Source organism: Anolis sagrei, chromosome 3, assembly GCF_037176765.1.
Source record: "Anolis sagrei isolate rAnoSag1 chromosome 3, rAnoSag1.mat, whole genome shotgun sequence".
In the NCBI taxonomy this organism is placed as follows: domain Eukaryota; kingdom Metazoa; phylum Chordata; class Lepidosauria; order Squamata; family Dactyloidae; genus Anolis; species Anolis sagrei.
Window position 1 is genome coordinate 246,629,220 of NC_090023.1, and position 23,258 is coordinate 246,652,477.

General features: G+C 37.2%; 1 protein-coding gene across 5 annotated transcripts in view; it reads right to left on the reverse strand.

Moving 5' to 3' along the window:
• IFT80 (intraflagellar transport 80) overlaps positions 1-23,258 on the reverse strand; it is an 85,023-nt gene that overhangs the window by 8,970 nt on the left and 52,795 nt on the right. For all 5 annotated transcript variants that reach the window (XM_067466025.1, XM_067466023.1, XM_067466026.1 and 2 more), the window contains 8 exons: positions 20,310-20,489; positions 17,019-17,137; positions 16,176-16,250; positions 12,880-13,043; positions 8,306-8,370; positions 4,999-5,134; positions 2,974-3,121; positions 2,307-2,478 (listed from right to left, as the gene is read on the reverse strand). In XM_067466025.1, the coding sequence (XP_067322126.1) occupies positions 2,307-2,478; positions 2,974-3,121; positions 4,999-5,134; positions 8,306-8,370; positions 12,880-13,043; positions 16,176-16,250; positions 17,019-17,137; positions 20,310-20,489 (1,059 nt within the window). The remainder of the gene's footprint in view (positions 1-2,306; positions 2,479-2,973; positions 3,122-4,998; positions 5,135-8,305; positions 8,371-12,879; positions 13,044-16,175; positions 16,251-17,018; positions 17,138-20,309; positions 20,490-23,258) is intronic.

Sequence of the window (23,258 nt, forward strand, 5' to 3'; positions counted from 1 at the left end):
GAGGCTGCTGCTGCCACCCACCATCTCCCTGTCTGGCCTATGGGCTCCTAGGTTCCTCCAAGACTTTTCATGTATGTGAGTTTCTGTGCACAATTCTAATGCACAGCTCAATTTTGGCAATCTAATTTAGCCAAAAAAGAAGAACATTAGACTCATGTTAAGTATGGTAAGTTAATTGCAACACACTACTACTGGCAGAAACAAGATGGAAACAGCACTACTTTTCAGGAGGAGCAAAGAACAGCTGTAATTTGTCCATCTATTAACTGAACAATAATAATGGGGATGGTTTCCATCTTATCGTTATAAGGGGTAGAAGGAGGAAGAGGGAAATTACACGGATGGCTGAATTTGCTGTACTGTGACATGCTTTATGCTCTTTGTGGCTAAGGCAGATTTGACTCATACCTAGACTAAGTAGTGCACACACAGTCAGCGTTATATGAAATTGAGAGACTGCTGTCCTGGTGCAGAACTTAGAAATCTCAGCCAAAGCTGCATTATATGGTTCACAAGTCTGTTTAGAGAGGGAAGGGCTCCTTCTTTAGGAAAACACTCCAGCTGAGACTATGAGTGAAAAGCAGAGACCAGGATGTACTGTAAGTTGTGCACATGGACAGTTGGTCAGAACAGGAGACACTGCTTTCCCAGGCAGCTACAGATTGCAAAAGCTAAACCCAAACCACTAAGGCATGTAGCACGGTCAGGACCGTGGCCCAGTCAGAGATGAGGACTGGTTCTCCTGGCAGACTCCAAAAGTCTGATGTGATTGAAAAACCAGTTGGTTCTAACAATGTCTGTGGCCTCTGCCCTGCTTGGTGTGGAGGGCAGCTTTCCCAGAGTTTGCCCAGTCCAAAATATATGAGTAAAATAAAATCTAAAAAGTAATGCATTGTAAGCCAATTGTGGGAAGGGAAGACTGCTGTGTAACAGTAACATTATTTCTGTTCATGTTGTAACAGGGACAACAGCTCCTTACCAATGCAAAACAATGAATAACCTTAAGTCTTTTTTTGTGTTTTAAGCAAGGCTCATAAAAATTGTTAGCTAAATCAGTGAAATTACACTACATTTTCAGAAAGCGTGTTTAACATTTTTCTATAATAATCTTTATTGAGATTTTTCCATAAAAACAATTAAAAGGGGAAAAAAACACTTTTAAAAAACTTAGGGTGGGGATACTAATAGTAACATAAACCAACGGGAGAAAAAGAAGCAAAAAAGAAAAAGGAAAAAAGCGATAGAAACAAAAAAACAATAATACATGTTTTGACTCCTGCTTCTCACATCTTTTCTTCCTTTTCTCTCTTCTTATATCAATATTTCCTTTTTATTTCTTTTTAAATATTCTGTAATTGGGTTACAATTAGTCTCTTTTCTAGAGTTTTTTTTGTTTTTGGAGATCAGGAATGTAAGTCTGTCCGTGTTTCTTATGTCTTGAATTTTTATCATCTTGTTTTCCTCTTCTGGTATCTCTTTTTCCATAATCTATCGTAATACAACCTTACCGCAGTAGTTAATAAGAATAATAGTTTGTCTTTGTTTTAGTCTATTTTTTTGTTCATATATCCCCAGTAGGAAGGTTTCCGTCTTTAATGGTGATTTTATCTCTAAAATTTCTTGAATTTTTTTCTGAATTTTTTTCCAACAATTTTTTGTTTTGCCACACGTCCACCACATGTGGAAGTATGAGCCTTTTATTTCCCTACATTTCCAGCATTTTATGTTTGTATTTTTGTAATACTTCCCAATTTTTGTGGTGTCATATGCCATCTATATACCATCTTTATCCAATTTTCTTTTAGAACTATCGCACCAGTATATTTTAGTTTTTTGTTTTTGTGTTTAACATTTTTGAAAGCAAGCTTTTTGCATACACACACACACACACACACACTCAGTAGTAATATCATAGCATAAAAATTCCTGTGATAATTCATAGTAATTTGGACTTAAAACATGTACATAGATAAGCAGTAATACATTATCAATATAGATGAAAGATTGCTTTAGAAGAATTGTACTATATGTAGAATGATGACTGTCATTGATCTTTCGGCAGAGAGAAATAGGGAATTCTCGTGCTTTTTCAACTTGAGGATCTTTCAGCACATATAGGTTAGAATGCAAAAGGCAGTTTAAAAAACCATTTGTGTTGGAGAAACTAGAGATAAAGAAGGCATAAAGGAGACAAAACCAGTGCAAAACCCAAACCAGTCCAGTCTTTCTGAACTGAATAATAAATCACAACTCATCAATATATGGCATTTATAAAAGATGATTCTGATGAAGCATTTTATATTTACCTTTACAAAACGACACAATCTCATGGCATCTTCCCATTTTGAGTTGTTTGCATATTCATGAAGTATAGATGGATAAGGTGAAATATTGATGTGAATAAGGGAACCATCAGCTCTCCTGATTGTAACCTGGCTTCCAACAAAACTCACAATTTGGGGATTCTTACTGAATTCACTGTTGAATATAATGATAAGAAATGACAATTTAGAATTAGTATGGTACAATTATAATTGTGCACATAATCCCTCTATAAGGCCACAGAATTCTTGTATAAGTATGTTTTATAAAGCATATTTTGCACTTCCTCATTGACCATCAATGGAAAAATGAACACAGTCCTCCTCTATATGCCCCACTTATCCTCCAAGTGTTTGTGGCAGCTATGTCCAGCCAATTAGTACCCCCGCCCAAAAAAAAACCCCCTTTGAGGTTAATTAAAAACATAACTAGACAAAGCATGGAGAAACAGCCATATGTTAGTTATATCTTAAAGTTCAACTGAGGATTGGTAACATGCAGCTGCATACTTCACTCAAATTAAGCACTTACTCCACAGTGAAGAAAGTGGTCCTATATTCTCATATAATTACATATACTCCACATTGAGGAGACACAATGGAGTATGTTTTATGAGCATGTATTAATTAATAAACCTGAAGTGTATAATACCTTGCATCCTTTTCACATAAAGTTTTTGGCAAGAGGTCCTTATCAACATATACTACATTGGGATAGTACCAAACTGTAAATCGTGTGTCTTGAAGTCCACAAAGTATGTTACAGTTGTCATTCCACGCCAAAGTATGCACCATTGTTCCTTAGCAAAGAATAAGCAAAATAAAACGCCTGATCAAACACATTCCATGGCAGGATAAATATCTGAAACAGTTCTCTACCATGAAGTATCATTGTCAGTAAGGAAATTACAGATACTTTTTAAAGCACAGTTTGTTTTACTTCCTATAAAATATTATTTGTGACCTGAACAACTTAAACAAATAAAAACACAATCCTGCAAGGACAATTTTTCCTATTCTCTGTCATGATCTTTCTAGGCAATGTACAAGTGAAATCAATTTAACACTACACTAAACATAATTTAAATTTGAAAGAGAAAAAGTAATTTCAACAAGCTAAACACATATTAAACATTTTACCAAGTTAAAACAACTTAAGAGGTTAAAACAGTTTAAAATGAATGTATAATCATGTAACATGAAAGACTGATGTGAATAATGAGCCATCGGCTCTTCTGATTTCACTTACAACAAAGCTCAGTATAGGGAGTTTCACTAAATTCACTTAAATAAATTTGCCCGAAAGCTTTAACAAAAATCCATGTTTTAAGTTGGTGCTAAAATGACTCCAAGATTAGAGGTGACTGAATCTTTAAAGGAAGAGCACTCCATAAATGGGACACCACAGCAGAGCAAGCACTCTTCCATTTACCCTCACAGTAGATGTCCTACATCTCCAACAGATCTATTAAAGCAGGCATGGGCAAACTTCGGCCCTCCAGGTTTATCAGATTTCAACTCCCAGCTGTTAGGAATTGTGAGAGTTGAAGTCCAGAACACCTGGAGGGTCAAAGTTTGCACATGCATGTATTAGAAGTATATAAAGCATGTCACTCCCTTAAGCATTAGGTATCCCAGCTGTTAGAGGCACCATCATACCAGCACCTTGCATTCCATCTGGAAGCATATAAATAGTTTGTGTAATTCAAGCCAAATAGTTTCTATATGGTATTGTGGTCAGCAGCTTTACTGTTGTGTTCTGCACTAGCTGTAGCTTCTACATCATCTCCAGTGGTAGGTCTATGTAAAGTGCACTACAATAGTTCAATCAAGTGCACAAACTGTTGTGGCAATGTTGTCCCCATCCATGAGAGGCCAGTCAGCTCTGAAACCACCAAGTACCCTGTGCCACAAAATCCAACTGGACCTCCAGTAAGAGAAACTGTTTGATCATTCCAATGCTATGTATCTAGTTCCTAGGGAAAGTGCAACCCTATCCAGGGTAAGTTGAGATCTGATAATATTCTATTCACAAAGCCTCCAGCTTACTGGAATTCAGCAATTAAGGTCGTCATCCCAACCACTACAGTTGTGGTATTTCAAAAAATTTTGTTTACTGACTGAAAAAAGGACACAACTTTGGATACTGCTTTTTATTTGAGATGTGTAAACTAGAAAGTCAATTTATACAATCACAAACTATTACATTTGAAAACTCTTTTAAAAAAAAAGAAGCCGACGTCATTTTTGTATTGTATTGTTTAAATCTGTTTCTGTAAACCGCTCCGAGCGGTTTACAGAAACAGAATTATTTATTCAACAAGGTATACACATTGAATAAATAATAATAATAATAATAATAATAATAATAATAATAATAATTTGGTAAATACTAAGATTGTAATATATTGAAGCATATTAACCAGCTAGCCTGAGTCAACGTTTGCTTCCACATTAGTGCCTTTTTGTACTCCACAGGTGCTGCATTTCCATTATTGTTGTTGTTGTTATCCAGAAGCAGAAGTAAAATTGAGGTTCTAAAATTTCTTTTAGTTTTAAGAGTAAACACAAAATCAAGGTCTTCAAAGGAGAGTAAAATAATTATATTTATCTGTTTCTAGTTTTAAAAAGAGAGAGGAAAGAGGATATAAATCTGTTGCATGAAGCCAATTCTTACCTATTTTTATAACTTTTTGTTCTTTTCCAAATCTCTTCACAGAAGTTATATAGAGATCCCTATTTTTGTCAATAAATGCAATTTTTCTTTCATTTGTATGACCTTTCTGGTCTAAGGCAATTTCTATGATTTCTGTCTGAAAAAAACATTTAATTATGTGAGACATAAAACTCTTTAATAAAAACAAATACATGGGTGATTGAGGACAGACAATAAGCATACTGTACACTGATTACTATCAATCTTTAAATCAGTGTTGTCAAACTTGTGGCCCTCCGGGTGCTTTTGCTTTCAGCTCCCTAAATTCCTGGTCATTGGACAAGGTGCCTAGGGCTTCTGAAGGCCCAAACATCTGGAGGGCATAAGTTTGAGCCTCTACCTTAAATGATGAACTAGCTACAACACATATTTACTTTATGTCATTACAGAAAGCGAGATTAGACTTGAAACACAGGGATTTTATCCAAGACCTGGATATTCCAATCTCCCTTCTTACCTACTATAATCACATCAGCCCAAAAATCATTGTCATATCACACAGAGACAAAAAACTTCACTAAATCTCCAACTAAAAAAAGGAGTGTGCATGTCTGTGAAATGTAAATACCATTTGATTCTTCCCCAGAGATGCCCTACCAGCTATTTACTATTCTACCTTTCAGTGGGATTCATTTCCTCTCAGCAAGGTCAGAAATAATGGGTTTTAAATGGATAGAAGCCATTTTCAGGAGATAATCAGTAGATAAGAATAAACCACCAACTCCTGTACACCAGATTTCCCTTAAAAGAGACCTCTTCACTTTCATATAAGCCTTATGGAGCAAACATGGAACTTCAGGAGAATGTATGGTATAACTTGAGTCAAGCCTGCCACTTTTAATGCTGAGGAAAAAGTGAATATTTATTTTTACAGGCAAGTCTTTAGTTAATATTAAAAAAAACTTTCAAAGAAGGAGATCATGTTTCCCAATATAACACAAGAAGAAAAACAATATACAACAAACAAGAGGTAGTAGCACCGAACTAGCAAAATTCAGCCAAGATATAGTTTACCAAAGAAATTCAATTATGTCTAATAAATGTCATGTATTTTTGAAAGATGTAAAATACAAATAAATAAAGAATAAGGAATAACAAAACATGACTAGATTTTTTTGGAGATGAAAATTTCCAAAGATATCTTCAGCTTAATAATGATGTTGCCGCTAATCCTTTTCTAATTGTAAATCAAGCATCATAACTGTGGTTACAGGCCTCTTTTTCAATAAGGTTATAAAAACAAAGGTTATAGTATGACCTCACATTTCCCTTAAAATAAGAATAGTAAAGGTAAAGGTTTTTCCCTGACATTAAGCCCAGTCGTGTCCAATTCTGGGGGTTGGTGCTCATCTCCATTTCTCAGCCAAAGAGCCAGCGTTGTACATAGACACAACCTAGGTCATGAGGCTGGCATAACTGCATGGAGTGCTGTTACCTTCCCACTGGAGCAGTACCTATTGATCTACTCACATTTGAATGTTTTCTAACTACTAGGTTGGCAGAATCTGGGACTAACAGCAGGAGCTCACCATGCTCCCCAGATCTGAGCCGGTGACCTTTCAGTCAGCAAGTTCAACAGCTCAGCAGTTTAACCCACTGTGCCACTGGGGGTTTCAAAAATATAAACAGGACTTCAAATAAAGCTATGCTGATTTTAATGCATTAATAACTTATCTCTGAGATTATAGAATCATATAGTTGGAAGAAACCACATGGGCCATCTAGTCCAATCCCCTGCCATGTAGGAAAAGCACAAACAAAGCATCCTCAACAGATGGCCATCCAGTCTCTGTTTAAAAGTCTCCAAAAAAGGAGCCTCCACCATTCTCTGCGGCAGAAAGTTCCACTCTTACAGTCTGGAAGTACTTTCCTGTAATTTTAACCCACTTCTCTGAGTCTTAGACTCAAGGACAACAGAAAACAAGGCTGCTCCCTCTTCCTTATGACATCTTTTCAAATATTTAAACATGGTTACCGTTTCTCCTCTCACCCTTTCACCCCTCTCTTCTGCAGGCTAAACATACCCAGATCTTCCTGTCTGTTCATTTAAAGTGACGCTAAAGAAATGTCTACCACACTAACAAAACAAATTGTCTTAAATCAAAAACATTTCTTGGCCTGCCAAGAAGTAGCCTTAAGTGAATTTACAAATTTCTATTAACTAAGCAATACCTCAGTTATATAGACACTGATAATTGCTAAATTAAAATGTCTCGCATTTTTTACTTACAGCACTTATGTATAGTTCCTAATTCTCTTCCTATTTATTTCAAATTAGAAAGGACAGCTGTATGTTACATTAATATTTTGTTACTGATGCTTGTTTCAAGTCATTGAAGATACAACCCTTTCTACAATCAACCACAAAATAAGCCAGTGACCTTCTGAATAGACATGTTTTGTTGTTGTTGTGTGCCCTCATGTCTACTTCTGTTTACGATGATCATATCCTAGGGCTTTCTTGGCAAGATTCATAGAGAGGAGATTTCATATAGTTCACATTTACATCCCACACTACTTGCAGAGCAGCAAAGGTTTCAGATCACTTCTTGATTAACTATAGATATTTGAAACCGGACCTTTGCTTCTGTTCTGAGGTTTCATGCATAGATGAACACATGGAATAAATGACTGTAGACTCTCTTTCTGAGCACACAAATTGTTTACAAATATGACAACTGATTAGCCACCTCAGCAGATGGGTTTTTTCCTTGTCCTAGCATGCTGCTAGCACACCACCAGGATGGAGTCGGCCGGAGCCCATCATATGACACAAGGCTCCTTCTGGTGGGGCTCCAGTGGACTCCGCCCTGGCAACGTGATGGAAGTATGCTGGCAGCATGCTAAGAGGGAGCCCTGATGAGATGGGTGACTGATTACTTGTCTCCTCATAGTAGAAGCTGGGGACAGCATGCGGGAAAGTCAGGAAACGTTGTGGGATGGCAACTCATGGCCAACCACGGTAAGTGGATGAAACTGGGTGCTACCCTATGGTTTCCCGCACTGTCCCCAGGCTTCTGGACCTCCATGTCAAGATGTTGGGATCCCTGGACCTGGAAAAATGAAATAAATCTTGCAAAACTACAAAAATAAGAAATTATTATTTTTTATTTATAAGATTACGTGTGCTACCTTATGACTAAGTGGTTTTCCATCTCCTAGTGGTTTTGCCAGATAAGGGGTCAAAGAGGTAGATTACTTTAGAGAGGGGGGAGGGAGAGAGGGAGAAGACAACTACAGAAGTAAGAAATTAAATTATGCATATTACCTTATGGCTAAGTGGTTTTCCATCTCCTAGTGGTTTGCCAGATAAGGGGTCAAAGAGGTAGATTACTTCAAAGAGAGGGGGGGGAGAGGGAGTGAGAAGATAACAAATTAGTGATCAATGTATATTGTAGGCAGTCTCCAAGTTACAAACATCCGACTTACAAATGACGCATACTTACAAATGAGGATGAACCAACAGGAAGTAAGAGAAATCTACCCCTAGGAAGGGAAATTCACTCCTGAAAGAGTTATCATGGGGAAGAGATGTCCCCACTGAAGCTTTATCACCAATCCTTGTTTCCACAACAAATCACCCCACTCCTCAGATTTGAACCATCAACCTTTCGGTCAGCAAGTTTAGCAACTCAGCGGTTTAACTCACTGCACCACTAGAGAGCCCATTTGTGGTAAATAGTTATCTATTTTTCCATGTTATTTTGATCTCTGGTACTATTGTGTTTTTTTTTATTAAAGAAGTAATGTCTAGAAACACGTTGACTTCATTAACTGAGGTATATTCTGCAGTTCAGCAACTGTTTTCTAGTTTTAATAAATCCATCTACCCTGAAAAAGTTCAATGGCAGAGCAGGAATCTGCATGAAGGTTTCCCATATTGAAACCTAATACTACACAACACTGAAAATAAGTTTGCATTAACAGTATGTATGTGTTTTCAAGTGACATATTGACTTACAGTGACTCTAGGAATTTCATAGGATTTTCTTAGGCAAGGAATACTCAAATCTAGTTTTGACAACTCCTTCATCTGAAATATAGTATATAGCACGCAGTATTTATTGAAGATTTCCCATTCAAATACTATCCAGGGCAGGACCTGCTTAGCTTTCAAGATCAGATCAAATCTGGTAACTTAAAGGTATTTAGGTTACTCTTTCATTAGGATTTAGACAGTTGAAATAATGGTGAAGGCTATCCTTTTAACTTTTTTTCGTATCAGGAGTGACTTGAGAAACTACAAGTCGCTTCTGGTGTGAGAGAATTGGCTGTCTGCATGGACGTTGCCCAGGGGACGGCCAGATGTTTTCGATGTTTTACCATCCTTGTGGGAGGCTTCTCTCATGTCCCCACATGGGGAGCTGGAGCTGACAGAGGGAGCTCATCCACGCTCTCCCCGGATTCAAACCTTCGACCTTTAATTCGACTCCTATCCCTTTAATGAATGTGTGGAAGAGAGGATTTCAGAAGGTGTTGCTTATCACCTGCTAAAATTGCTTCTTCTACGCAACTATTAATGGAACACAGGTTCAGTCCCTTATTTCACCTGGAACTGTAGTCCCTGCTGGCTGGATCATATTTAGACATTATCATATTTAAACTTAATGCATATTGAAGGTTAGTGTTGTTTAGATTTCTCATAACAAAATTAAGTCCAATTGATTTCAACAGATATAAAATCTAAAATATTGAAACATTAGTGTAATTCTGTGTATGCCTACTGAGAAGGAACTGTTGTTAATTTCCACGGGATTCACCCTCAGGTGTTTTTAAAGTACTAACAATATTAAAATACATTTTTATCAATAGATATTGGCTATAATTGGAAGGGATGATCCACTAGCAGAGATGTCAAACTTGTGACCCTACAATTGTTTGGAACTCCAACTCCCAGAAACCCTTTCCAGTTTGTACAACGGTCAGGAATTCTGGGAGCTTAAAAACAACACACCTGGGGGCCACAAATTCGACTCCTGTGCTCTACAGGAGTCGAAAATCCTTCGCATTTTCAAAGCAGCTTACAAATTACGGTATATCAAAAGGCATTGTTGGTGAAGAAGAAAAAGAAGATGTGACTGTAAAGGTAGTGTGCTATAGTGCACAGTAGTGATGTACACTTCCTATGAGGATTAGCATCACAAGTTTTGGCCTACATATGACAGGGAACATTCACTGACAGAACTGCTTCTGTCTGTAGAATTGGGAAGAGCCAGGCTGCTCTCCCCATTGCGGCCCCCTTATACTCCAACAGTCTGCTCTTAAAATTGGGAATCCCAGCAGTTTTTGTATGACAGAGAGGGCTGCAGGTGGGAAGGAAAGAGAATAAAGTACTGTTGTGCTAGCACTGCACTATTTTTTTTTTGGCAATGTTATGTTTTATACATGTGTTAACTCCTTCTAACCCATACAAAGGATTCAGTATTTGTGCATCTAAGAGATGAGGGTGTGGGGTCAGAAATACAGGAACATGTACAATTATAACTAAATGCCAAATTATTCAGCAAATGTATATGAAGTCGAATGTACTTCTGGACACTTTTTAAAGAGTTTGACATCATGTGCAAAATCCAGCTGATAATATGTCATCTATATTCCATGTGGCATGCACGTTTAACTTTAAAAGACGCTTAAATTTGCATTTCAGCATAGTGTCATGAGTTTCTTTTAGGAGGATACAGGATATTGGTTTGCGGTCACTGGTTATATTGGCAGGAAAAACGATGTTATGAGAACAGGTGCTGTTCTGATGTTGTTGGTTGCATATGAAAAGGAAAAAGAAGGGTTACGTCCAGTGCTGGTTTGAGCCAGCTGTGTAAACACAGGAAAATAACTTGTGATCTGAGACAGCGCTGTGCACTCTTTTTGATGTAAGGTTTCTCTTGTCATAGTCACTGCTTGTGCTGTTACCAAAACCAAAACTTTTACTCACTATCTCAGGGATTTTAGAAAAATAAAATTATAAATGCACACTGGAAACCCCAAAGTAACCCCAAGGGAAGAAAAAATAAAAGCAGAAACAGAAGAGCAGCTAGATGGGAAAATGACTCATTTTGCCATCGTTTGCATTCGCTAATCATTGCAGTGAAGAATGGGTTATTAAAAAGGAAAAGATCTAAATAGCATGATTTGACACTGAAGCATCAGACTGCAATTATAAAAATACCGTTCCATAATATATTCATCCATAATGATACATTAATGACTGAGTAAGCCAACAATTTATGTTAATGTTTTAGAAATTGCTTAGCATCAATTGCTGGTTAGTTCAGAAAGAAGCAGCAGGTGAAAACAAACCCTAAGATATTCAATTTGTCTAGATCAATGCATTTTGAAGTAATACAAGGAAAATCATCTTTAAAAAAATAAAGATTCCTCACTTCACCTTCATATCCTAGAAGGAGGGTAACAACTCAGGAACTCTGTTGTGGGCAGATAGCTAAGTAAGTTCTTGGAAGGGGATTTTACAAACTTTGCCTTTCTGACACTGGGGAAAGGAAATCCTCATTAGACTAGAACTTTAGGGGAAAACCAGACTTTACTGAAATAATTTTGTAACTTCTGGGATTTTGATTACATTTCATTTTCTGTGAAAATAAACAGCAAATTAATTCCACCAGGAGTGAAATTGTCTGCACTACTGCTACTGCATGATTTTCCTGTGGCCTTTTCAGTCCCTCCTGAAGAACTCAATACAATTCCCATAGCAAGTGTTTACCCGGAACTGATTCACACACCTGATATACACTTTTAAATACTGCTTACATGGACAGTAAGACTGTTATTTTTATTTTGCGGTTATTGATTTTCTCTGTTAAGGAACAAAAGGAACTCTTACAGAGGGAAAGTATTACTGTTGTACATAAGTAAATAGGAATGAGATAGTTACATCCAAACGAATTAAAGTACACTTGTACAATGGGGTTTTCTCATCCACTTATTACCACTTAAGGGAGAATCAGAATGCTCTAGCTAAGGCCAGAGAAGGCTTCGCTAGGAAGACCTCTAGTGAAAACTTACAGCCAATATCAATTTCTGAAAAGATCTGGTTCCATTATCTAATGGTGTGCCATTATCAGGTGTGCCAAGAATACTGATTAGATAATTGAACTATTGAATATGCCCCCGTTTTCTCTCCCAATATGACATCTGGCAGCTGGCAAACAATGCATTATGGACAGGACAAGGCACTGATAAGAGAGGTCGCCTTTGGGGCAAGGTTGATCAACTCCACATGTTTATATATTTTTCTCTTCCAATCCCCTTTTCCTTTTTTTCTTTTTGTTAACTGTACTTCTCTTTCTGAACATTGTTTTGTTTGGAAGGTTCACTTTTTCAGAGCAACTAACCTAAAGCATCATCCAAATGTACTGGGGAAATCAAACCTGCCTCCTGGACACCGCTTGCCTGAAATCACTACACAGACTCCATTTTGCTGAATTTAAGATAAAATCACGTTTTTAAAATTTTGGCCAGAGAATCTCATCTAATTCTCATGTCAAAGCTTCTGGTCTGCTTTAGTGGAGTTCTGTCAGCTTGTCTACTTCCTCTTTGCACTGTTCCAACCCACTTTCTTCCCAGGAAGATGCAACAAGCCCAAAGAGAAATAAGTTTAGTCACCCCTAAAATCTACATTTTGGGGGCGTACTTTCCATACATACTACAATTACCTAAATCCACCTCCTCTTTTCTTGATCATGTCGGCATGGGTTAAGAAATGCATATTACCTTTATTTTTAAGACCTTGTTTCTCCCCTCATCTTGTATAATTTTTCACCACATATTTATTCAAAAATAAATACATTTTATGGAAAAATACTTTTTATTGTATGGACAACATACCTTTTTCATCAGATTTATCTCTAACTGCTAAAGTATCATTACTCAGAGATATGGCTTGAGCATTCAGTATATCTGTTCTCATTCCTGGAAACTTAGGAGAGGAAATTAAACGTCCTTCATAAGAATATAAATAGATTCCCCCACCATCTACAAGAAGAAAATGCCTACAAACAAGGGGGGAAATAACATAATAGCAAAAAATGCATTAATTTGTGAATACTACTTGATGCATTAACAGATTAATTTATTCATTTATTTAGATTTTTTTATAATGCCTCACAGTGATGTTCACAATCCCAGGTGCTATATTTTTTCCTACTGCCAATTTTATCTTGCATGTAATATCAAACACTATACCAATTCTATTTTATTTATCCAAATAACTTTGCTCAGATGCATGATGATATTGTCATATAACTGTATGTTTCTGCGTGTTGTGTGCCTTCAAGTAATTTCTAACTTATAGCGAACCTAACATGAAGTTTTCTTAGCAAGATTTGTTAAGAGGGGGTTTTGCCTTTGTCGCCTTTTGAGACTAAGTGTAACTTGCTCAAGGTCACCCATTAGATTTCCACAGTTGGGCAGGGATTTGAACCCTGGTCTACAAAGTCTCCATTCAGTGTGCATACTTCTAAAATCACATTGGCTCTTCAATACAACTACATTTGCTATATTTAGAAGACTTTCTTCCTCTGATTAGGATAAAAGATGAGTTGACACCGAATTATCAATAGAGATTGAAAGTTACAGTTTCAGTGTAGACAAAGCATTTCTTTTTTGCTTAACCACATAAAAGGACATGTGTCACAGGTGTTCCCCTCCACAAACTCCCTCTCTCCCTTCTGAAATACAAAAGCCTACTTTTGCATTTCACTCTACAGCACTTCTATCAAAAAGGATTAGAGGCAGTTAATTATGTAACCTAACTCAAAAGTTAAGTAGAAATCCTAGTTTGATAAGTGGAGTCACTACTAGAATGACCACTGAAGATTTTATTTATTTATTCACTTCATTTGTATATCCGCTTTTCTCACCCCAGGTGGGACTCAAAGCAGTTACAATATATTTACAGCAAAATTTAATGCCTCACAAAAATATGAAAAACTAACATAAAGCAACAATAACATAAAACTATCTATTAAATAAGAAACCAAAACAACTTTTAAATATTAAAACATGGAGTTAAAAACATATAATATAAATATTAAAATCACATGATCCAAAAGCATAGTGTAGGCCATTCTAATATCAAATAACAATTGTACATAATCCCTGATTATTCCTTGTGTTGCTTACTGCCCAAATGCTTGGTTCCACAGCCATGTTTTTCCCCCCTGAAGGCCAGGAGGGAGGGTGCTGATCTAATTTTGTTGGGGAGGGAGTTCCATAGATGAGGGGCCACCACTGAGAAGACCCCGTCTCACGTTCCCACCAATCGTGCCTGCAAAGGCGGCAGGACCGAGAGCAGGGCCTCCCCAGATTATCTTAACCTCCGAGATGGTTTGTTCAGACAGGTAAGCTGGGCCGGAACTTTATAGGTTAAAGCCAGCACTTTGAATTGTGCTCAGTAGCAGTCTAGCAACCAGTGGATCTGGTGTAACAGGGGGGTTGTGTACTCCCTGCATCCCCTTTTGGTGAGCAATTTTTCTGCTGTCTGTTGGACAATTTAGAGCTTCCGAACAGTCTTCAAAGGCAAAAGGTGAGGTTATTTTGTGTTGCTTTCAAGGAAAGTGAATTTGACTGAACATTGGAACCTTCCTTAGTTTATATATGAAGAAAAGGCTTTACAAGGGGGCTTATTTCTTCTCTTTATACACTTGTGATAACATGTAATGAATGAAAAGCTTCACAATTATGCTGCCTTTTTTAGGCTGGACTGCAATACCCATGGAAATGATACCACATTGTCCGTTTAGCTCAGCTCCCAACAAGCAGCATATCCAGGAGGTTAAAGAAGAGGCTCGCAGCCACAAACTATATTTCAACATATAAAAATAGCAAAGAAAAATAAACTCCTTCGCCAACTTGTACAATATTAAGTGAAGTGAACTTCTGCTCAAAAACTTGCCCAGCACTACCTTTAAGCGTTTCTCTCTGTTCTCCTCATCCTTCCAAAAATTGCCCCAAAAGTTCAATCCAGTTCTAATTTCAAAAATTAAGCACTGTGGAAGGAATTCATTCAAGGACCAGGATGGGCGGAAGCAGGAAATCCTGAGGCCAGTTTCTCATCTTTTTAAAACCACAGTTAAGCAAAATCAAGCTTTAGACCAAGATGCACACTAAGTTGGCAATAAACTCTGCTGAAACAAACATTCATGGCAATGGACTGTAAATTATTAACTGTCCAATCTCCTGTTTGAATGAGCCATGGCCAACATATAAGAACCACACATACTAATAACAAATTACCAGGACTCAATTGATTACAAATTTGCTTAAAATTATAGCGGTGATCCCATTTGTTTATTCTTGTCTGCCTCCAATCTGCAGTCTGAAGGAAGAGGATAAATTTTATTTTGGATCTCTGGGCATACCTAGCAAGTACTGACCCGAGAGAAATAGGAAGTTGTAATTTTGTATCCTCTTGTGCAACTGGGAGGGAGGTTTGGGCTCCTCTTGCTTACATTTATTAAGATGCAAGGAAATTAGTAAGATTAATTTTTCCCACAACAACACATATATTCCTTCAGTAGTAACCACAATTGTCTTACACAATTTGAGCAAATAGTATTCTCATAAAATAAATTGTTGAGAAATAAGGTTGAACACTGTGAAAGCCACCCACTGCATGGCTATCAGCCTCCTCCCAGTAGACTCAAATCAAGAAAAAGCTTCATGAGAACCACCACTCTCCTTAATGTTCCCTCAGCAACAGTAACAGTATTCCTCTGGGCAGGTAAACCAGGAAATTCCAATTGGATGGTCCTCACGTGGATCTGCCTCCAGGGGCAAACCAAGAATGGGAAACTTGGAAATCCCTGAACAGACTCAGAAGTGCAGTGGGCAGATCAAAAGACAACCTGGCAAAAGGGCACTACCTAAAAGAATCCACCACCTTGTGCGACTGTGGAGCCGAACAGACAACTCCACATCTGTATGCTCGTCCACAATGTCCTGCCTCATGTACAGAGAAAGAATAGTTTGAGGCTACAGACAATGTGGTTGCTTTTGCCCTTTTTTGGTCAAAAGATATTTAGCTGCTTGTGCCCCTTCTATTTTTATCAGTTTTATACTAATTTATGCAATGCTTTTGATACAAAATAAATAAATAAAATGTTGTGCATAAAATACATTACCTTTCTGCTTGCAAAATTAAACTTACAGTTCCTTCCTTGAGGTCAAAAATTAATGGGGTATTCCAGTTTTTAATTCTAGAAAAAATGCACATAAAATACATTAATACTAATGTAATTCATTTACACATTTAGTTAACATAGTGGGGCTTTCTCAAATACTCTAGAACAGTGGTTCTCAACCTGTGGGTCCCAAGATGTTTTGGGCTTCAACTCCCAGAAATCCTAACAGCTGGTATACTGACTGGGATTTCTGGGAGTCGAGGCGAAAACACAGGAACCACTGCTCTCAAAAAATTATATATGTCAAGATTTCAAAAGATACACAGCAGTTGTCTATATTTCTCTTTCAATTTGTTTAAAAGGAAGCTGATTATCTAATATTTTACATCTTTCAACTTCCATGATAAAAGCTAATTACAGCTTCTGAGATCCAGATAGATGTACTTACACACCTACTAGATCTTTGGGGTTATCTTCTGAAGATAACTTTATGATGAATTTTGTTTCAAAGTGCCTTAGATTAAAAAATATTGTTCAAGAATTTGACACAAACTATGATTAAAGGGAAACACAAACCAAAATAGTGAACACTCACATTAGGAGACAGGATGACCTTTAAGCAATAACATATGGCTTCACTGTGAATTCCCACTCAGGGAAAACAAATACAGTCAGTCAATTACATGTGTAGTTATGAAACATTTATGCCAGTTAGCTGAGGTTTATAGGATTGATCCATTAAATTATGGATACTTCCCAAATCAAATCATGAATAATTATGTAATAAACCAACATCTTTGGAATGTATCAGTTAACTATATCTCATTCATTCAAACTGCTTACGAGAATATGTAACACTGAAGAGATGTTGAAACTACTAAATGTCCATAGTTCAAAGAGGCTTTAATTACTCTGTCACGAAATTCCAGTAAATCCACAGCATCGTTAAGTACATTACGAACCTAATGGAAACAAAATCTTACCATTAAATAAAACTTATACAATTTATAAACTAAAAGCAGAAAATACCTTCATTTTTAGCTCTGGCAACTGTAATGAAACCATCCAGAATATCTCTTTTCCAAGATAGGGAAAGAAATTAGGAGCAAGCCAATATTTAAAACTATCAAATTCATATCAGAATCTCCTTTTTGTGGTCTTCTCAATATTCTTGGACTCATTGATTGTACAGGCTGTCCCCAAGTTATGTAGGTTTGTTCTTAAGTTGAATTTGTATGTAAGTGGGAAGATGTAGATTTTTAAAGTGTAACTTCAGCCAAATATATATATATATATATATATACATCTTAGCTTTGAATAGCATAGGGAAGGATTAACATCCTTGTGGTGTTTGTTTTGCTGACTGGGTCCGTGTTCAGAGGATTTCACCTCACTTTCTGTCCCTGTGATCACTTGATTTTGAAAAAAAAAGGGCTTGTTGTGGAAATAAGGATTGGTGAGAAAGCTTCAATGGAAACACCTTTTCCCCATGATAACTCTTACAATAAGTGAATTTCCCTTTCAAGGGGTAAATTTCTCTCACTTCCTGTTGTCTCACCCTCATTTGTCGCATCTGTATGGTTGCCCACAATGCCCTGCCTCACGCACAGAGGAAGAATTGTTTAAAGCTACAGACACTTTATGGCTAGAATGTTGCACTGTCCCTCGGCTCTATTTAGGAATCTTTGCCCTTACTTGAGCCTGAATCCAGCTTCAACTTTTATCTCAGCCATAAGACTGTTTTTAAGATGATGCTTTGTGACTATGTTATGTTTTTATTTGATTGATTTTAATATGTTCTGTTTTTATCTGTAATCTTGGGCTTGTCCCTTTGTAAGCCGCCCCGAGTCCCTTAGGGGAAGTGGTGGTGGGGTATAAAAATAAAGTTGTTGTTGTTGTTATGTGGTCACTGTGGCCAGTTTTGGTCTAAAATTATTTATGCTCCAAAACATAATGTTTTACAACAAACTGACAGAAAAAAATCGTCAATACATGTTAACGTTATGTAGTAATTACCATATTTACTAATTTAGCACCAAAACATCACAATGTATTGAAACAGCTGTGGATCTAGGCAGGAGGCAGATTGTGTTGGATAATACAAATGTTGGATGAATGAAAATTGGATAAGCGAGACTCTACTGTACATGCAATAAGTCATTGGTTCTTGGAAATCCATAGAAATTGTCCTTTACATCTTTGCAGGACTAATAATAACAATAATAATCTGATTTTCTCTCTTAAATGAGACCAAAGCAGTTCGAGACTGAAAGTAGAAAACTTAACATGCCTCAGATAAATAATTTCCTAACTATCACACATGGTACCTAGTCGTTTGTTAAAAATCATCACAAAAACCTGGCACTAGAAAGTGAAAATTGTAGAAGAGGAACAAGGAAATGTAAATGAGAATTAACCACTTCTGGACAGAAAATTCTGATACCCCTTATAGCAGTAAATTGGGGTATAATTAGCAGTAACAGTTCACTTTTTACCTACAGAACCACATAAAGAAAAAGAACTAAAGTGATTAGATAAGGTAGAGAATGTAACGATAACCGAGCATTTATGCTTCTTTCCATAGCAAACTTAGCAACTGGGTAACACCCCTTGACTTTAGACAAACCCAGTAAGATAATTTAAATTAAACACAGATCATTTACATAGAATACTAGTGTAAACCCCACTGTACATCTTTCTCAAAAATCTGCACAAACCAAATATAATTGGAGTTTCAGTGATCACTAGACAGAGTTGTTCACTACGATTCAATGTCTGGGAATGAATGCAAAAATATGATTTTTACCTGCCAATTTGTCTTCTATATTCCCAGACACTGACTCATAACATCCCACCCAGTGGACAGATGGGTAATATAGAATTTCTGTTGTTGCAAGTTTTCCCAATTATATATTCAGCATCAAAGAAGACTCCACTTCAGCCCAAAAGATATTTAGGTGCCTAATTATAGATTTGGGAGCCTAATGCTGGGCACCAAGGACTGAAAAGCTTGGCCTGAATTGTAAAACTGAACATGTAATTGGGAAAACTTGTAACAACAGAAATTGTATATTATCTCCTTGTCCTCTGGGTGGGATGTTATGAGTCAGTGTCTGGTCAGTGAAACAGAACATTTAGCAGGTAAAAAAAATCAATTTATGCATTTACTTTCAAATACTCCAGCTCCACTTTTAATTCAATATATTTCAAGAAGACACTATATTATGGGATCACTTACAATAATGAACTATTCTTAAAAAATCAAAAATAAATATGTTGCTGGAAAGGATTTAACAGGGTCTAAAATCTATAGTAGTAACCAAGTTAATTCAACTGAATCCAGTACTGAGCAGTAGAAACAACTCATAAAAACTATTATATCTAGCTAAAAACAAGTATGACTTAGAAATGAAATATTTGGACAAAATATTCATCTAAAGTCATAGTTATGCTTTTTGGGGCGGTAGGAGATAGGTGGGTGGGTACTGCCTGTCTAATGTAATGCTTTGGAGATCAAAGAAAACAGACACATTTGTGAGTCCCACTTTTGGCAGAAAAACCTGCACTACAGTAACAACCAACAATCTTGCAGCTTTTGCAATTGTAAACCACATCTGTATACAAGGCATGTTTCTGACGGGTCTTTTAAGCTAACAGACCCAGGATGTCTATGCATGAACTATTATGCTAGTGCTTCTGTAGCTGTGCTTTTGTTGCCAGCTGCTGTAAAATAATTTCTAGCATAAACAAGACTTCTGATTTTGAATTTCCAGCCACTGCAAGAATTTCATATGCAATCTACTTCTCATGTACTCTACAAAAATAGCAAAAAATAAAAAAAATAAAAATCATAGTGATTTGTGAATATTCACTGCAGTTCATAAACATACCAGTCATGTTTATGCTTGGTTCATGGGATGCATCGTTAAAGTTGCTCAACCTAGTTGGTTATTAGATAAATTTTCATGGGGAGATCTAACAGGCAAAAAGGACATATGCCACTCATTCACTGTTCACTGATAACACCAAAAATCATTAGTAGTTATCAATTTCTGTTAAGATTTCACATTGTAACAGTTATTCTAAACAAGAAATATTTGGCTATTCACAAAACTTGAAATACGATATACATACCTCCATGGTTCTTCTTTTAGTTAAAGTTATTCCAAAGTTTTTCCACACCCACCGCTGTTCTACAACATGGGCAAAAATCACATGTCCATTTCCACAAGCACCAGCTAATTGTGTGCCATCAGTAGACCAAGCAATGTTAAATATACTACCAGTGTTTGGTTTCTCTAGCGCATAGGACCACTGTAAAATATTTTTAAAAACAAAATGGCAGGTCTGTAATTGATGTACTATACATATATACATATACAGTAATTAATGTGTACCAGTGCTGCAATGTCAACACAATTTTGTCTAAATTGTTTAAATTATCAACCCTTGGAACTGTGATACTTTGCTTAACATACAGCAAAATGAGAAGTTAATATATATTAAATTGTGTTTTGAAGCAAAGCATGAAGCAAATTTTCTTCAAGAACTATGAATATAAAAGAAAAGGAGAAAAAAGCTCCCTCACATTATTTCAATTGTAACCTGATATTAGAAAGCAAAAACTAATCCTCGATTTTCACTGAAAGCATCAGTATGGTTGATTTTTTTAAAACAATTCCCTTTACCACTCCACCACCCACAAGAAAGAGGAAATAGTGAAATAACAGATCAAATAGGAAAGTTGATAGAACATGTTATTTGAAAAACAGATATATTGCGGAATGATTTTCATGTACCATTCCTCTCATTTAAATTTCACAAAATACTCTTGAAAGAGGTATTTTTTACTTTCTCTGACCACTAATCCAACCGTGGTCCATGCTCTTGTTACATCCCGTATAGACTACTGCAACGCACTCTACATGGGGCTGCCTTTAAAGACTGCCCAGAAGCATCAACTAGTCCAACAGTCGGCAGCCAGGTTGCTCACTGGAGCAGCGTACAGGGAACATACAACTCCTTTGTTACGTCAGCTCCACTGGCTGCCGACCAGCTTCTGAACACAATTCAAGTGCTGGTTTTAACCTTTAAAACCCTAAACGGTTCTGGCCCAGACTACCTGTCCAAACATATCTCCTGTTACGAACCATCACGAAGTTTAAAATCATCAGGAAAGACCCTGCTCTAGATCCCACCACCATCGCAAATGCGATCGGTGGAGATGAGAGACAGGGCCTTCTCGGCAGTGGCCCCCCATCTATGGAACTCCCTCCCCAGGGACATCAGACTGGTCACCTCCCTCCAGTCCTTTAAAAGAAAACTGAAGACTTGGCTTTGGGACCAGGCGTTCAATTAGTGGATAGTGGCAACTGGAAAGGACACTTAGGAAACCCGCAACACTGAATTAACACTTGGATTTGGTTTTAACTGGCATGTTTAATCTATTGTTTTAATGAATTGTTTTAATGTTTTAATGTATTTGTTGATTGTTTATATGGTGATAGCATTGTACGGTGCTTGTGTGAGACCGCCCTGAGTCCCCCCTCGGGGGTGAGAAGGGCGGGGTAGAAGTGTATGAAATAAATAAATAAACAAACAGAGTGGAATGTGCTGAATCTGAGGACTTGATTCTAAATTCAATTCAGCCACTAATCTCAATAGCTGAGTTTCATCTAATCATGACTTTTAACCTAACACAGGGTGAGGAACCGAGCCTTCCACATATTGATGCATTCCAGTGGTTTTGAGTTCCATTTTCCTATCATCATTGTGAACGGGAAGTGGTGTAAGATGAAGTAATTCACTGACAAGAAAGAATGTCATGTTCCTCACCACCTGAACTGCCTCATTATATAGAGATGGTGTGAACAGGAAATGTCACCTTATATGCCCCAGGATAGAGGGTCAGTGTAGATCCACTATAGGTAATAGAAGGGGACAATGTGGTCCCAGTTTCTGCTTTAGTTTATGGGCTAAGCTGGAACCCTGGTTAGGCTTTACTCTTAATGTTACTATATTGCAAACATCTGTATTATTTTGCTGGGTCGGTCAATAGTATTTCATTTTGATATTCTTTTGAATAGCCTGGTTGAGATGGTCTTATAAGGCCGAAAGGTTGTCACAGCCTGAAGTGCCCCCACTCAGATTGGGCTGGTTCACCAACTGCAATGGTTTCTAAACAACTTGAGACCAGAGTAGGATGGCACATGTAAAAGTGGTATTTGGATTGTTGTAACGTAGTTCACATGGGATCCCTTTGAAGAATTTAGAAAAACTGCTGTTGGATAAGAATGCACTGTACTGGTGGGCATTCTCTTACAGCAGTGGTTCTCAACCTGTGGGTCCCAGATGTTTTGGCCTTCAACTTGCAGAAATCCCAACAGCTGGTAAACTGGCTGGAATTTCTGGGAGTTGTAGGCCAAAACACCTGTGGACCCACAGGTTGAGAATGTCTGTCTTACAGGATCATATCATGTGTACTCTTCAAAATTTGCAGAGTTACCTATTTGTTTCTAGGACAGTTGTAAGTGCTGGTAATGGTCTTTAGAGCCCCAAATGGCATAGGTACCAGGACAGCTTAACAACCACCCCTTTCCATAAACATCCTCCCTTCTGCCCAAAGATTTGATGGAGAGCCCTGTTATGTATCCCAGTTTTGATGGGAAACATAGTTGATATGCACCAGAGAAAGTGTCTTCCTGGTGGCTAAACCAAAATTGGGGATTTCTTCTTTCGAGAGACAGGTGGTCACCTTCTCTGATTGCATATTGTATGTTATGAAAACTTTAAGTAGGCATTGTTTAAGGAGTTTTATCCACTACTTTATTTGTACTCGTCATCTGTTTTCTTATACTAGTCAATTTTGTTACTGTATTTTATTACATTCATCATTGGTTTTAATGTCTATTATCTTCCCTGATGGTTCAAAGTTTCTCTATTAAAAAAAATGAAATAATATGAATAAAAAAGTAAAATGGATTACTTCTTTATCTATACAACGGGCTTTTGATATCTGCTGGGATTGGGTTCCTGGAGCCCCACCCCATGGATACAAGAATTCTTAAATGGTTAAGTCACATT